The following is a 15,791-nucleotide window of genomic DNA, read 5'->3' on the forward strand; positions in this document are numbered from 1 at the left end:
CAACACCTACTAATAACACACAAAAATACAGTGAAACCTTAAATGTATCCAAGTAATACTCAATAGTACAATACAAATTATTTAAAACCAGAGAATATGACATTTAATATTTTTATTCACTTGGAAGCAAAAATGGCCTCTAAATCTTTGTAAAGTCCTTTAGGTCTTGATTTGTAGTCTGAAGATGAGTCTTTAGAAGAGCTTCCACTTGTCTTTGTTCCCCATATACTGCTGCTCCAACCACTCTTGCTCCCTGAAGGATCACTAGGAACCTTACTACTGCTCCTGTCTCTCGTGAAGCTAGCCTTTGCCATTTCTCTTATCTGTCTCAACCATGGCTTGTCCAAGCTACCCGAGCTTCGGCTTCCAGAAGAGTTTATATACCTGTTCTCTGGTGTTGAGAATGCAATCCCTCCATTGCTGCTGCTGCTTCTCCCTTCTAGTTGAGCCGCGGGTATCTTGCTCTTCATCAGTTTCTGAGGTAAGATTAACGCGGCAAGCCCAATGACAAACATCTTGAGACCGCTCAAGAATGATCTGTTGATCTGGTCTAACCTCTTTGTCTGTTTGTACAGTGAGTACCATTCGTTGCACATCTGTGTAATAAACCCAATCAAGAACAGTACGACCATGTATATCCCAAGCTTCTGTCCGCTTGCCTCTGGAAAGTCTTCGGCCAAGAGCACTAGGCATGAGGCGAATACACCGACTTGACATGCTATTGAAATGATCTCAACAAGCTGTACTTTTTTCTTGATGAAAGGCTTTTTCAGAACAAGGAAGAACAGCTGAAAGGAAGTGATGCACAACAAAACCACTACCGGAGTTTTCGAAGTCTCGTTGTCCAAGAAAGCACCAGCAATGATCCCTAAACACACCCTCTTCACGGTTTCGAGAAAGGTGTAGTAAATCCTAAGGATTCCAAAAAGTTTCTGTATGCAAGGAGCTTCAGCGTCTTCTGTTTCATCATCTGATGCAATGATGCGGTCATCACGTTGCTTGAGTGAGTTGCTCCCTGAAATCTGTGTTAGCATGTACTTTGGTGGACCCCTTAGATCTTCGAAGACCGGACCTAACCTGGTTAGATAGATAGATTTGTCTTCTTTTTTCCATGTCCATTGGCCTCTTTTACCAGGACCAAGTGTCACTCTGATGAGTTCTTGGTACCAATGGAAATTTTGGCCTTCTTGATGAATCTCTTTATACTGTAACAGCTTCCCGAAGGTTATCCCAACAGAGAGGAAGAGAAACAAAGCCAAGAGAAGAATAGCTACTATGCATAGCACAAGGATACCAACAATGACATTGGCTTCTGCAGCTCCATGCTGTTTAAAATAGCCTGAGAAAGATAAAATTTAGTGGTAAGTGTTAACAATGATTCTCCAAACTGAAAAGAGATTTGGTATCAACAAGTACCTTGTATGAGGCTCCTTGCAGCTTTGCAGATTGAAGGTAAAGAAAGAATGAGAAGAAAGAGTTCGAATCTTGGGAAGACAAACGCACCGAAGCTCCTCTTCTTCTCAGTGTGTGCTTTCTTGAACTTCAGTATCAGAGATAGGATTATATGAAGTAGAACTAAACTGCCTCCGATTATGGCTACCCAAAACATGATCCTATTAAAATCTCTCCACCTATAAGAAAGAAGAACAACGAAAATTCAAATATTAAATGGCTTCTTCTTAAAGCAAACGTAAAAGATCAATGCTGACTTGAAACGTGCATGACTTACACTGTTGGATGCGGTAGACCCAAAACGTGTTCTGCCTCTGGCTTAAGATTAGGGGTCTGTAATCACAAATACACGAACAAAAAGAGCTTCAAACACAAGAAGAAACTATGGGAGATAAGAGTGGATCCTTCTTTTACCTCAAAGAATAATCTATACTCCATTGCGGTAAGTGGCAATCCGAATACTGGCTCAGCCTTGGTTGATGTCTCAAGATTCATGTTGTTGTGATAAGTTTTAGAAATGAAGGAATGTGGACCAATGAAAGGGCTTGAGGCCACCATGATCTGTTCACTGTGCTTAGTTTCCCATGGGAGAGGAAAGTAAGGGATTATCCACTGAATGCGTCTCACAAACTCATAGTAATCAACAGGCAATGTCACCGGTAGCCATCTCGTGAGTGCGAAAAACTGAATGTAACATGCAGTTCTCTGCATTGGAAACCACCAAAGCACACAATACTACTGCTTAGTCGGTGTAATTTGGTTGAAACAAAAATGAAGTATAAAGTGATAAAACACATACAAAAAGATTCCTTGTGGGATCTGATATCAGATAAGGAGATGGTCTTGGAAATGCTCCAAGAGAATAGAGGCTTGTCGTTGAAAGAGTGAGGAGTCCCGCAACGAAACATGTCACCAAGAATATGTAAGTTGATATCCAAGAGATCACAGAAGACATCACAGACACAGAATCTGCAATTAAGTACAGACATTTGTAAGAGAAGCAGGAAAACAAACTACGTACAGATTCAAACTGGTTAACATGCTTACAATGTGTCACTTGTAGAATGTTGGATTCAAGATTTTTGTTTCCTGCTACATCCTGAGTAACATTTTCAGGAACCTTAACAGAGATTGTACTGGTGTTGGCTTTTACATATACAATGTATATGCTTCCACTCAGTTCCTCAAAGCTGACAGACATTTAAAGGAAAACAACAAAATTCACTTAGCATCAAATCTGAAGGAAGAAAAATAAAACAAGTTAGAAGAAAAAAAAAAGACCACTAACCTATCAAGATATCCACCGGAGATTGATACAAGTGAGGAGTTAAAACCAAACACTGGCTTCATGAACTTTATCCAGACAGGGATGGTGTGCTTTCTTGTCCTCATACCAGATGTTGTGTTCAGTACAACTTGGGGTCTCTCCGTATCTAAGATCATCATCATGAGCATGCATGTTTCTTTCAGTGAGAGAAGCAAAAACAAGATTCTAGAAACACAAATGTATCACTATCACTTACCGTAAAGAAAAGTCAGTGGTGCAGCTGGAGATGCAGGTGTTCCGTGTCTGCTTCTTATTGAATTTGAGTCAAGAGTCACCGTGACTATAGCACGCCTTGATGTATTTGTGACCTGAAAGAAAAAAAGAGTGTGAACGTTAAATAAAGAGATATGTCACACGAGTTAATTAACCTTGAGAAGAAGCAGTAGAAGCACAAACCATAAACGCAAAACGGCGATTGCCGTTTGTTTTTCCACCAATAGGAAGCAAATCACCATGGTTTGTGCTTAGTAGCTTAAGAATCTCAGCTGAAGAGTTCAGTACCGGTTCGGAGAAATACAAGTAGACATTAAGCTTGCAGTTATCATTGGTTGCCTGCACTGTTCTGGTTTGGTTGTTTAGTTTCAGTAACTTCTCCGGTACATGAGTTCGCAGGTTGACAAACACGTTTCTCCTATCTAGATCCCAAGAAAGTTCAACATCAGTATCCCTTATATCTCTTACTAAACAATACAAGATTGGTTACCGAAATGGACGAAGAAGCGCGACCCCAAAGCTCTTTTAAAACTGTTACCGGCTGTGTCAGAACAGACACTCTTGTCCATCACCAACACAAGCCTTCCATATTGAGCATCAGGTGATAATCCCACAAGAAGTGAGTATCTGAGATAGTTTTCAAGAACGGTGAGTGAAGATGGTATAACTTGGCCAGCACCGTAGACAAGAAGCTGTTTTACATCATTTAATAGAATGTTAGGAGTTTAGAACAAGAAGATGGAAGGTCAACATGTTAGTGATGAATGTAAACAAGGTTACGTACTCACGTCACAAGCATTCGCAGATGAACATCTGAAACCTCCTCCACCAACACATGGCTCAGTAAATGTAATATTAACAGACACGTTTTGTGCACTTGTGAATGGCATTGATGCAGTCACCGAGGCTGTAGGAGAAACCGTATCTGCATACATAATGTTACAGCTTAATAAAATAAGGGAAGACAAGTCTATAATCCTACACATTCAAGGACTCATAACTGGATCTGATACAAGAAACTGTGTACTCTGCAACAAAGAGAAGCTAAACAAATCAAACAACTCTGATCAGAGAGGTGCGAGGAGAGTTTCTTTACCGACAGTCCAGTTATAGACATTGCAGCCAAATCTAGGCATCCTATTTGCGCAGACCTCAAGTGTATGATTCCCATCCAGTAACTTCGAGTAGAAAACTCTTCTTCGATGGCAATCCACACTGAACTGGTCATCTAGCTGCAGAGAACACATTCATTTTTCAATCAACATGTGTGGCATGTTCATAAAAAATTACAACTCCAAATCTCTTACACAGAAACAATGTAATTGGCCATTCACAAAGCTAAACAGGTAGTAAAGCCAAACTACAAATAAGTTATTACAAGTATTGTTTGCAGGCTCAACACTCAGATCTCATCCAAAACATAGAATCTAGACTAACAGTCAAATTCAGAACTTGGGAAACCTTAAAAGAAAAGAAAAATTAAACTCAACCTTGCATTGGAATTTGCAGCTTGAACAAGTTCTGTTTCCATTCTCAAAAGCTTGAAAGGAAAATTTGGCAGAGTGAAATCTAGAAACAGTAGGAGGTGTTTTCAAGAACTTAACAGAGAGCTCTGAACCATAGCAGTAATGAAACCTGAAACAAAAGGAGGAAAAGACAAGCAAGAAAAGCAAAAGAATCCATGCACTTTTAAGCAGACCCATTTCTCCTTAAAGGAAAAAGATGCAGCTGTAAAATCTCAAGCCTGAAACTTCTTACGAAGCAATCATTTAAGACAGAGAAGAAATTTATGAGGGATATTAGAGGCTTCACTGGAATTATTCTGGACAAAGTAGAAGAAGACACTATAGAGATAATGTGTTGGTGAAGAGAAAAAGAGAGTGAGAGGCAGAGGATTAAAACAAAAATGGTTACATACTTCTGTGGTCGATGATGGCCGTAACGGATAGTGTATGCATGAGAGCGATAGGAGATACACTGATTGGAAGAGAAAGAGAGAGAAGACTAACTCCCAGAAACAGACAAACTCTTGAAGAATTTAATTTTATTGGAGGACTTGTCTATTACATATAATATACTATTTGTCTATTACACATATTTACAATTACTTCAAAAGTTTTGGAAGAAGGAGGTTTGTAATCTAATCTTCTCTTAATCTTTTTGTCACGTACACAGAAAAAAATAATAAGTTTCTTCAGCTAAGCTAAGAGTACACAAAGTCACAAACACACAACTACAAATAGCTGCTGCTAAAAATGGTAGAAGACACCAAACAAGAAGCATTAATTCCTACTTAAACATTCAATACACATGGGACCATGGTTTTTTCAGCTCAATGATGATGGGACTTTCAAATGAAAGAAGGAGAAATTCTGGGAGATTGCAATAGCTATTAAACAAATTCCATCTGATTCTACAGAATAGTGACAATATTACTTCAAAATCTTCAATGTTGTCGACTGCTTTTGCTTCTCTTTGAGTCTCCTACGTTTTAACCCAAAATGAAATTTTATGTCACTTTCAGCCAAGTTATCAATGAGGATGTTAGCTATAGCGACATAATTAATTATGGAGTTCCCTTGATTTGCAATGTTGGGTACTGTCATAGAAGATATGTTAAATAATATCTTGAATCATTAGAACTGAAGCAAATCACTCAAAGGTCATTTCACATCCATGAGAAGCTGGTCGTGACTCTTGCTTATCCAAACAAGACGAATGTAAAAGCAAAATGAATTATCTTCATAAGGGAAGTCCCCTACTCTATCACCAGTGAAAGACTGTGCGAGTCATTTGGATTATATATATATGCCACGATACGAATTTCTTTATGAGCTAAGAGATTGTATCTTATATTACGCTAAGACATCCAACCTAAGAGACCTGCAATAAACATGTTCTTAACTAAGGTGATGAGAATTATGCACTATGGAGCCGATTTGCACAAAAAGGAATTTAGCCAGGCAAGTCTAAGGCAAAGAAAATCACACATCTAGAAGTGATGTATATACATAAAGTTCTAGTTTAGTTGATTTTTGGCATGGATTATATCTTTTAGATTATATTTCATCCTTTGCAGTCTTAAACACAGAATCACAATTGTTGTAAAAATGTTTTTTAGCTAAATAAATAAAAAATATATTTTAAATAGATATGTTTGATCCTTATGGACCCATTTATCGAAAATCATGAGATGGTTAACCTTGCATATCTTCTATATAGAAGAATGGTTGATGTGAAACAAGATTTCACAAAAGAACTATAAGGATCACAAAGATGGTAAATGATTTCGAGGAACGATAGATTGTGGAGTTTAATTATATGAAGAAGAACTATTAATTTTTTACGTGAACAAGTTAGATCTTCAGACACTTAAAAAGTTGTTTCTTGGAGGATCGATTGAGGACTCGAAGCCACCTAACGGAGGAAAGAGTAGTATGTTCTTCTCCAAACAACTAGCTTCCAGCTTTAAGTGAAGGCAACACTTCTTTTGATCCTCCTAGACATAAGCTATTTAAGAGATGTCCTAGTGATTTATATGTTAGAGTTAGTCAATACTATATGAAGATGACACACCAAGAAAATCAAGAAAAGGTCACTGCACAGGTCCACCAAGTTTTTGTCCTCCCTTGATCCTATCCAAGAATTTGTGCATCAAGTCTACGAAGGATGAATGGTTACTCTACACAATTTCCAGTTATTGTGGAGAAATATTACAACTTTAAGAGAAAGTGCACAAGAAAAAAAGTGATTTAAAAGCTAGCCAAAGTAGTGAAGAAGCTGGTACCAAATTCTTCAAAAGATCTTCTCCAATCAGACATTATAGAAGCCACAATGTTGGCAGATTTTCACTTGTATTTGGTTTTGATAATGAGAACGTCCATGACCAGCATAATAACGTGACCAGCCAGACTCACCAGAAACATAGCCGTGCCAGCTCAGGATCACCCATCAGCAGAGATCTTAGGAGATTCAAATGACACAAAGATAATATGTATCTAATGATGCAGATTATGCACCTTCCATAAAATTTTGATCCAGGTCTTTTCACTATAATTTGTTCATCCATTTACTTTTGTTTTTGAGTCTTTTCACTCCTATTTCAGATTACTGTTGAAACAAGACGGTTCATGGTAATTTTGGGAGGATTTTCATCGTTTTTAACGCTAAATAATTTATTCTGATATAACTTTAGGTCGTACATATATAGTCCTAGGAAAATACGTACAGCAGTTGGTACTATTTAAAAATGAGAAAGTAATAGACCACAATCATTCCTAATTGACAGGATCTTAGTTGAGGTAAAAAACAACTGAACTGGAACCACTAGGGTGTTATCCTTGAAGCTTTTCCCATTCAGAACCCTACTTTATTAGGATTAACAATACAACCTTGACTCTTTATATTTTTATGAAGAACTAAGAAGCCAACGAGATCAAAAACTTAAAAATCAACCCATGAAAACGAAAAGAAAACAATTCAACCTTGCGAGTTAACATGATTTAAGTAAATATATATTTTATTTAAATTTTAACAATATTTTTTATTCAATTTTTAGTAGTTAGATTAAAATAAAATTAAAGAAAATTAATAAATAATTTATAATAAAATATTATGTATGTAATATAATTTAATAATGAATATTTAAAATTATGAGAAAAATTGATCTTTTTATTTGACTTAATTTCGAAAACCAGTTGTAAATTTTTAAAAGATTAATTTAATTTTTTTATAAAATTATAATATAAATTATTTTGTTATATTTTATTAATATTTAAATATTACTCCATGTTAAATTATTTTCTAAATTTGCGTGTGACCCCGGTTATTCATAAAATTCACGACCAAAAACACTATATTAGGTCTTTATTGGTTTTGATTACTAAGAGTTTTCAAAGAAGAAATCTCATTGTATCCAAGATTGGAAGATTTCTCAAACATATGTATCTTGTTATAAAATTTTCGTTTTGGTTTCTCAAACATATGTCACTTTTACCAAAACATTTGAATATGTCACTTTATTAGGTTGAAGTAAATTGATGGTTGCATAATAAATATTTGGTTTATGATTGTTTAATATAATGGCTTATCATATGATCTTCATTTTTTCTTATTATTATTGCATGAGTTATGTAGGCATGGATATTGGTTCTTTTGTTCGGTATGGTTCTTTTTGGTTGAAGATGTTTCAGGTATTCTTAAAATGTTTAAATTTTTCCAAAATCTAGAAACACATTAAACATTACAGACCTCTGAATCCGATTTAATTAATAGAAAATATCATCAGTTCATCACGGTCCAACAGTTCAACAAAGTCAAAATTGAAAAAGTTCAAATCTGTAAGAAAAAAATCTTATTTCATTAAATACTGTCAGATTTCAGCCATGTAAATTGCCCCCCCCCCCCCCCCCCCCCCAATTCGCACTTTTATGTTCTCTTTAATTTCATCCTCGCAAAAAAATGTATTAAAATATTATTCAAACGAATTACAAGACTTTCGCATTAATCTAGCATAAAAATGTTAAAACTAGATTCATGACAGTTCAAATTCTAAAAATAACAAAAATGAATAATATAAAAATGTTTAAACTAAACGATTTTTTTAAGAAAATGCGATTGATTGAAGAAATTATTTTTTTCGCCAGTTGAACGGATTTTTCTCGAAGAAAGTAGATAACTTCATGTAAAACATAAAAGGATTTCATAAACTAATATGGAAATTAGTTTAATAGATGCCCATACACAAAATTATCTAAAAATATGATAACTTATTGTTTCACTAAACTAATTTACTATTCTTTGATTAAAATGAATAAATAAGCATTGTGTATAAAATAAAATCGTATATTTTGTAACTTTTAGATAGATATTTCAATCAGAAATAACTGATTTAACTGTCTTAAATAAAAAATAATAAATCATATAAAATTGACTAAAATAAAATTTGATATTTTTTTGGAAAAGCTGATCCGAAGTTTCTTTCTAAAGTCTATTCTCTAATTTTTGCAAAATTAATTTTTTGAGATACGCAGAAAAGTATTTAAGATCAGATCTTGATTTTAAAGAAAATTTAAATAAGAACAGTGGACAAATGCCTTAATCTAACCAAAAATACTCTTTCTGTCAACAAAAAAAACATATTCAAAGCAACCCGAACATCATATGTTCTCCGTTGGTTACAACCCGATAGAAGAAAGAGTTGCAGATTCGAAGAAGTTACTCCAAATAGCGATGAAGGAGTACTTGTGAATGAAGACCATCAGAGCAACGATGGGGAGAACGAAGATGATGATCATCTTGACCAAGATCAGCCTGCATTGCAACGATCAACAAGAAATATCAGTAAGCCTGCGTACATTGACGACTACATTCTTGTTGCAGAGATTGAATGTGAACGACTTCTCTTGATAATCAATGACGAGCCATGGGATTTTAATGAAGCTAAAGAATTTAAGGTTTGGGCCAATGCCTGCAAAGAAGAGATTGGTGTTATTGAATTAGTGAATTCAACATAATTAATGGAATTTAAATATTAAATGAAATCCAATGTTATTGAATTGAGTATTTGTCAAATAGAATTAGAATTACCTGTTATTCAATATTTATTAGAATCTAATTTAAGTGAAATTTGTACCCCTTTTTTTTTGTATGAGAAATAAGCGTAAACAAAATGTAACACTTATTGCTTTGATTTTGAATTTCATCAAATATTTTTCTTTTCTTTACGATTCTCCTCCAACATTCGAAAGTGAATCTTCTTGAGTTAGGTTTTAATTCCAGCCCAGATAAAAGAAGACGTAGACAATTATAGTGGAATCATCGAATTCCATCGAAGTACAATCAAACTCTAACTCCATTACGTAATTCTATAATTCTCTATTCAATAACACCTACCTCCTAATAAGTGTCTAAATTTAAAACTATATGCAATTTATATTTTATATAAGGCTACGATAAAATTAAAATAATCAATCAAAATTCATATGCTCCTTATGGAACCTTACCAAACATAGATGTAAATTTGGAAACTTTGTCCTCATTCCTTTTCAGAAATAAGGAATGAGAGCGGGTATTACATAATAATTTTTATTTGAAGTTTCTTTTCGCTGTTGTTTATTAGAGTTATTGGAGAAGTTAGAGGCAGAGCCCAATAGATGTAGCAAGAAAGCCCAAACGTAGTATCAGAAAAGCCCAATAGATGTCCAAACGTTGTATCCGACGGCGAGGAGAGAGAAACGCCGGCCAATGATTTCGTCATATGATCGATCTTGTCTCTCTCGTCTAAGATCGTTCGTCCGTACTCCACTGGTAGGTTTTGTTTTTTCTTCTTCGATGCTGGACTTAGGAGAGATTGGTAGCTGTGATTCGGTCAGAAATGTGAAGTGGAACCTCAGTTGACTCTCGGTAAATGAATGGACTATTTGGTTTTAGAACAATTGATTATCATGGGGGTTAGGTACTGGTGGAGAAGAGGCTTCTTTGTTTGCTTCCGACATTTTCAGAATGTAAGTTCTTCCCTATACTACTGGAGGCAAAAGCTAGTTAGTATCTTTCCTTCCTACTTGAACTTTAGTTTGAAATGTTGATAGGTACGAAAGGTATTCACAGATAGAAGGGTTGCAAGTTTTGATAATTGTAGATTGAAATGTTTTTCTTCTCGCTCTTCCTTGTGTGGGTATATTATTAGTATTCCTCTATTGCTCTGTCATTATTGCCAGTGCTGCAATTTGTGTCAATGGAAAACTTAAATTCGAGAGTGGAATTCACAGGGTTCAGGTATCTTACATCCTGATATATTTCTTTACTCTCCATGGCATAGATGTTCATAGTTTTTAACTCTCATAACATCTTTCCACAGCGTATTCCTATCACTGAGAAATCTGGACGTATGCGCTGTATCTGTTGCCATCCTTCCCCAGGCTGATGAGGTGTACCAAAGTTTCTCCAATCTTACAAATATTACATTTTTCTTTTTTTATTATCTCTTCTTATCGATTCGTATTACATTCTTTGATTATTGTTGGCTGCGTACAGGTAGATGTTCAGCTAAGGAATGAAGATTTGAGGATTGATACATACAGGTCTGGTGGCTGCGGTGGTCAACATGCCAACACAACCAACAGCGCAGTCCGAATAATCAATCCATCATCCAACTGGGATCATGGTCTCCATCCAAGACGAAAGAACACAACATATGGTATAGTTAAACACTTCAAATTCCTCCTCAAACCCTCTACGTCCTACTTAATAAATATATTGCCACTCTTTTTATTTATAACAGAACAAAGCCAAAGCACTTAAAGTACTCTGCGCTAAACTTTATGAGATTGAAAGGTTGAGATTACAGAGCAGCCGGTCAAAGCTACGGTCAGAACAGGTGCATGTGGATTAACAATCTTTTTTTATCTTATATATTCAGTCAATTTTTACATCATTTTCTTTCTTAGCTGATCAATGTGTAACCCTGTTAACAGATTGGCAGTGGAGACCGATCTGGACGAATCCGTACGTACAATTTTCCATTGAAGATATGATGGAGGGAGAGAATCTGGACACCTTCATCGACGCCCTGCTCTTGCACCAAGAGATGGATGCCATAGCTTCTTTCAGCTCCACTTCATGAACTCAGAGGTAGACCAAATCAAGAACTCTTAGCTTCTCAAAAGGGTGTTAGCAGTAATAAAATAAAATAAAAATTCATTGAAAGGAGAAAAGAGAGAAGGGAGACAAAGAAAAAGGGAGCCAGGGAAGAGGCAGTGCATGGGAAGAGACCAAACATAGTCATTTGATGTTTTGGTAAAAACTCAATCCATGCTCTGCTTGTTCCCTGTCTCTCTCTCTGGTTACCACTTTTTGTCTTCTTTATTTTCATTGCTGCAAGACAGATTAAAGAAAGGCTTGCTTGCTTACCTTTGAACTTGGCAAGTTCCATGAGTTTATTTGCTGATGTTGTTTTGATGACATAGGTTTAAATAGATATTGGAACCGTGTGTTTGTCATGTACTACACGAGGCATCACAAGAGAAATATTTGTACTCCTTGTTATGGGAAACTCTTGTACTGCGATCTAGCTTAGCTAATAAAGAGTACACACAATTTAATAATTTATATGTTTGTATTGCAAAACCTCCAAGGGGGTTTGTACTTTATACGACCTTTTGTGCGTTTGGACATTGGCTAAATCGGAAGGTAGAGAATTATTAAGCTGCCACGTGGTAGGACCCAATCACATCGCCGCAAGTACACTTTTTTAAAGATCAGTACATTGCTCTTTTTCTGGTACTACTATACTACTACAAGAAACAGATAAATAATTACCCCTATTTTTTTGTTCAAAAAAAAGAAGAATAATTACCTTTTAATTAGTATACGGTAGAATTTCAATATTTTTATTTAATATGGTTAACCGCACCAAAATCTAATTCCAAACCGGGAAAATAAGAGAACAAACCGGTTTAGTCAATCAATTTAAATCACCTGGTAGAAGTAAAGCCTACTAGACAAAGCCTAACATAAACGAGGAACCATCCATGACGCTCTCTTCCTGATCCCACCAGGTCTGAAGCAATTCTAATATACAAAACGTTTCTGAATCATCCCATTCATAAAATACATTATTCTAAAGTGATTATGTATCTTGTGAGGGACTTCTTAAGACCATACTAAACCGAATCCTGATTCGGTTTATACTTAGCCACACATGCCTGGTGCTGCTATAATCTCATGAGTGTAATAGGAGGATTAAACCAAGGTTAGATTCAGTAGAACCGGAAATAACCGTTGTATTGAAAACCCTTAAGAACACTGAAACCAGATAAGAAAATACTGATATTTGTTTTCAGCCCATCAAAGACCAATAAATTCAGCAAGAACATACTTAGAAAGGGGCATTAGAACAAGTTTTGATAAAGTCCACAAACAAAAGTATAATATAAAAATAAGTTTTGATCGATCTCTTGTCAACGCTTCTTCCTAAATTCCTGGGAAAGATGTAGAAAGTGGATCCCTCTTGAATCTGTCTTTGTAATCATCCCTTGGTATTGATCTTTTGCCGTTTGGATCACCACCTTCCCAAAGTCCATACAACCTCTGAAGTTTGTTAGCCCCATTGGTGTTCCCACATACGAACATCAGTGTCAGCCTTAAAGTGCATCCTTGGTCTGGGTGTAATATCACTGTTGTCATATAGGTCTCTTGGAAAGAAATAAAAACAACAATACATGGGATTACTCAGTTCCAAAATGTCATACATCCCGAAAACATAAGAGAAAACTGCACTAAATCTGCATAGTCAGCAACTGATAATGAAAATTTTGTTTCTCCTTTGTCGTGATTATGTTGGTTCTTTCACATTCAATAATTCAATAAAGTTTTAAGTACCGTTTGGACATTAAAATCATTAAGAAATAGACCCTTAACCTAGACACTACTTCTTATTCTTCTTCTTATTTTTCTCATACTCGAGATAAGCAGCTTTCTCGGCACGCCAGTATCTTTCGTAGTTAACCATCTTTTGGCTTTTCTCAGCGTGTGCATGCGCTTTTTCTCCATCTTCATCTGCTAACTTATCATTCAATTCGGCATCCGCTGTATCGCCTCTTTCACGGGTCTCTCGTGCCTTGGCACGTCTTCCTCTGAGTTAGTTTCTCCACATCTACTTTTGCTGGTTAACTTCACCGTAGCAAGGATGGTAAGCTCTCAACTTCATGACGTAGTCTGTTACATCAGCGTAATCTTCCATGTCGAATATGGTGAACTCAGGTTTATCGGGTCTGTAAGAAAAGGTTATCTGATTATTTCTAAAGTTGGAGAACTCCGGTTTATCGGTTTGTAAGGACCTCTTCAAGAAAAAGTTCTCTGGTTATTTCCAAAGTGTGTATTTCTGCTCTACTTATAGGAATTGAACATATATATATCTTTGTCCTGAGGAACAATGTCATAAATCCTGAAAAATATAAAAGAAAATTGCACTAAATCTGCATAGTCAGCAACTGATATTGAAAATTTAGTTTTTCTTTTGTTGTGATTATTGGTTCTCTCACATTCAATAATTCAATAAAGTTTTAATTACCTTTTGGATATATCTGAGAATGGAGATGATCCAAATTTGTCAAGCCATCATTTGAAATTGGAGAACGATGATATCAGTCTAATTTTCAAATAAAGATAAGTAGATTGCATATGCCTCCTCGTTTCAGTATTGAGATACTTTTATGTGTTTATGTGAACCACTAGGACAACTTTATATAATCCAAGATGCTTTATGCAAGTCAAACCCATCACTAAACCAAATTTAACCAGTAAATCATTGGTTATAGTTCAGTAAGCATTGAATCAAATTGTAACTGATATCTTATGTATCTATTAAGATCTTTCTTTTCCTTTACAGACGCAAAGAATTCAGAAATTATTCCAAACTGGCTTATCTTATATGTTAGTATTAGTTTATGGTATAAATAATAATATTCTACAATACCCATTGGCTAAGAATCTATTGAAATAATTTTTTCGAAGTTGTTTATACTATAAATAGTCTCATTGTACAAGTGAGATTGTTATGACCTCCTATAATATTATTATAAGAACTAGATGCGATGTCCGCGCTTCGCGCGGAAAATGTTTGATGTTTAATGGTTTATGATGAAAAATGGTGAATATATATATATATTTTTTTTTTTTGGTCAGTTTAACTAATTTTTCATGGTGAGTCAAGAAAAAAAAACTAATTGTACATGGAAAACTTTTTTGTATCCATAACTAATTATATATTATTTAAAATTTATTTAAAGCTTTTCTTTGATTTTTGAACAATATATTTTATGTTATTAGAATACTTAGCAAATTATAAAGTTTAACAACATTCTGGCTCTACACACAACCAAAATCAGTCGGGTAAGGTACACACATAAATATATGAACATAAATATAGATACACACATTTTTTAATTAGAACAACATACAAATGCGAACAATACATATTTTAGTTAATAAATTATATTGTATGTTTTTTCTTAAGTTGGATTAATCTTTGTGAATACTAATACAAACGCGACGCCTATATACTACGAAAACTATGGTTTTATTTTCTCAACAATCGTAAACACAACCTTCATTTATCATACCAAAGCCCACCCCTTCGCTCTAATTCATTAGCTTCGTTCCCTCCATATATTGACTTAACGCTCCTTCTTTCTCACTCACTTCATCACATTTCTACTACAAATTTTCAGAAGCATAAAGCACAAAAAGAAACTCTCCATTTTATGTTATTTGGTGGAACTCTATTTAAAAAACTTTATGAGCTGTCTTTTTAAAAAATTATAATCGTAAAGGTTTGTGCAAATAAACAATACATAAACAACGACTAATATTTATACTTTATAAGGCCCTCTACATGTTTACATAAGCCTTTATAAGCATTGTTTATATTAAGTCTATGTTAATTTGCATGTAAATAAATAAAACATGGATCAGAGTCAATATCATGTAGTAATGATCAGTGATAAACATAATTTCAAAAATAAGCAAAAGGTAACTAAAACCAAAATAGTCCAGAGCCAAGATAGCTCAAATGTTGAAAGCCAAAGTATGAAAATGAAACACAACATAGTCTTTAAATAAAATGAAAACCAGTACTTAATCCGCAACATATTCTCCAACATGTGAAAGTATAAATGGAGATCTAATTACCAGACTTAGCACGTTTGGCTTCACCTGATTCAACCAGGTCAGAACCTCTCTTCACCCTCCCATCCACAGGTTCCTCAGAGACAGTTTCTACCAAAGCTTCTACAGGTTC

The 15,791-nt window shown here is 35.0% G+C and overlaps 1 protein-coding gene and 1 pseudogene across 2 annotated transcripts; one reads left to right on the forward strand and one right to left on the reverse strand.

The window, feature by feature from the left end:
• Nucleotides 1-13: 13 nt before the first annotated feature.
• On the reverse strand, nucleotides 14-4,935 carry LOC111201385. Of its 2 annotated transcripts, XM_022693127.2 has the most exons (13): nucleotides 4,483-4,935; nucleotides 4,089-4,224; nucleotides 3,781-3,917; nucleotides 3,483-3,684; nucleotides 3,176-3,414; nucleotides 2,976-3,087; nucleotides 2,741-2,885; nucleotides 2,500-2,642; nucleotides 2,252-2,421; nucleotides 1,867-2,157; nucleotides 1,730-1,785; nucleotides 1,417-1,631; nucleotides 14-1,339 (listed from the first exon to the last, which is right to left on the reverse strand). In XM_022693127.2, the coding sequence occupies exons 1-13, from the start codon at nucleotides 4,693-4,695 to the stop codon at nucleotides 117-119; spliced, it is 3,282 nt and encodes a 1,093-aa protein (XP_022548848.1). In that variant the 5' UTR covers nucleotides 4,696-4,935; the 3' UTR covers nucleotides 14-116. The 2 variants fall into 2 exon arrangements, with proteins under 2 accessions (XP_022548848.1, XP_048620467.1); XM_048764510.1 differs by lacking the exon at nucleotides 4,483-4,935 and having other exon boundaries at nucleotides 3,777-3,917; nucleotides 4,089-4,106.
• Nucleotides 4,936-10,432: 5,497 nt separating this feature from the next.
• On the forward strand, nucleotides 10,433-12,144 carry LOC111209524 (annotated as a pseudogene).
• The last annotated feature ends 3,647 nt before the right edge of the window (nucleotides 12,145-15,791 follow it).

This window comes from Brassica napus, chromosome C8 (genome assembly GCF_020379485.1).
Source record: "Brassica napus cultivar Da-Ae chromosome C8, Da-Ae, whole genome shotgun sequence".
NCBI classification, from domain to species: Eukaryota; Viridiplantae; Streptophyta; class Magnoliopsida; order Brassicales; family Brassicaceae; genus Brassica; species Brassica napus.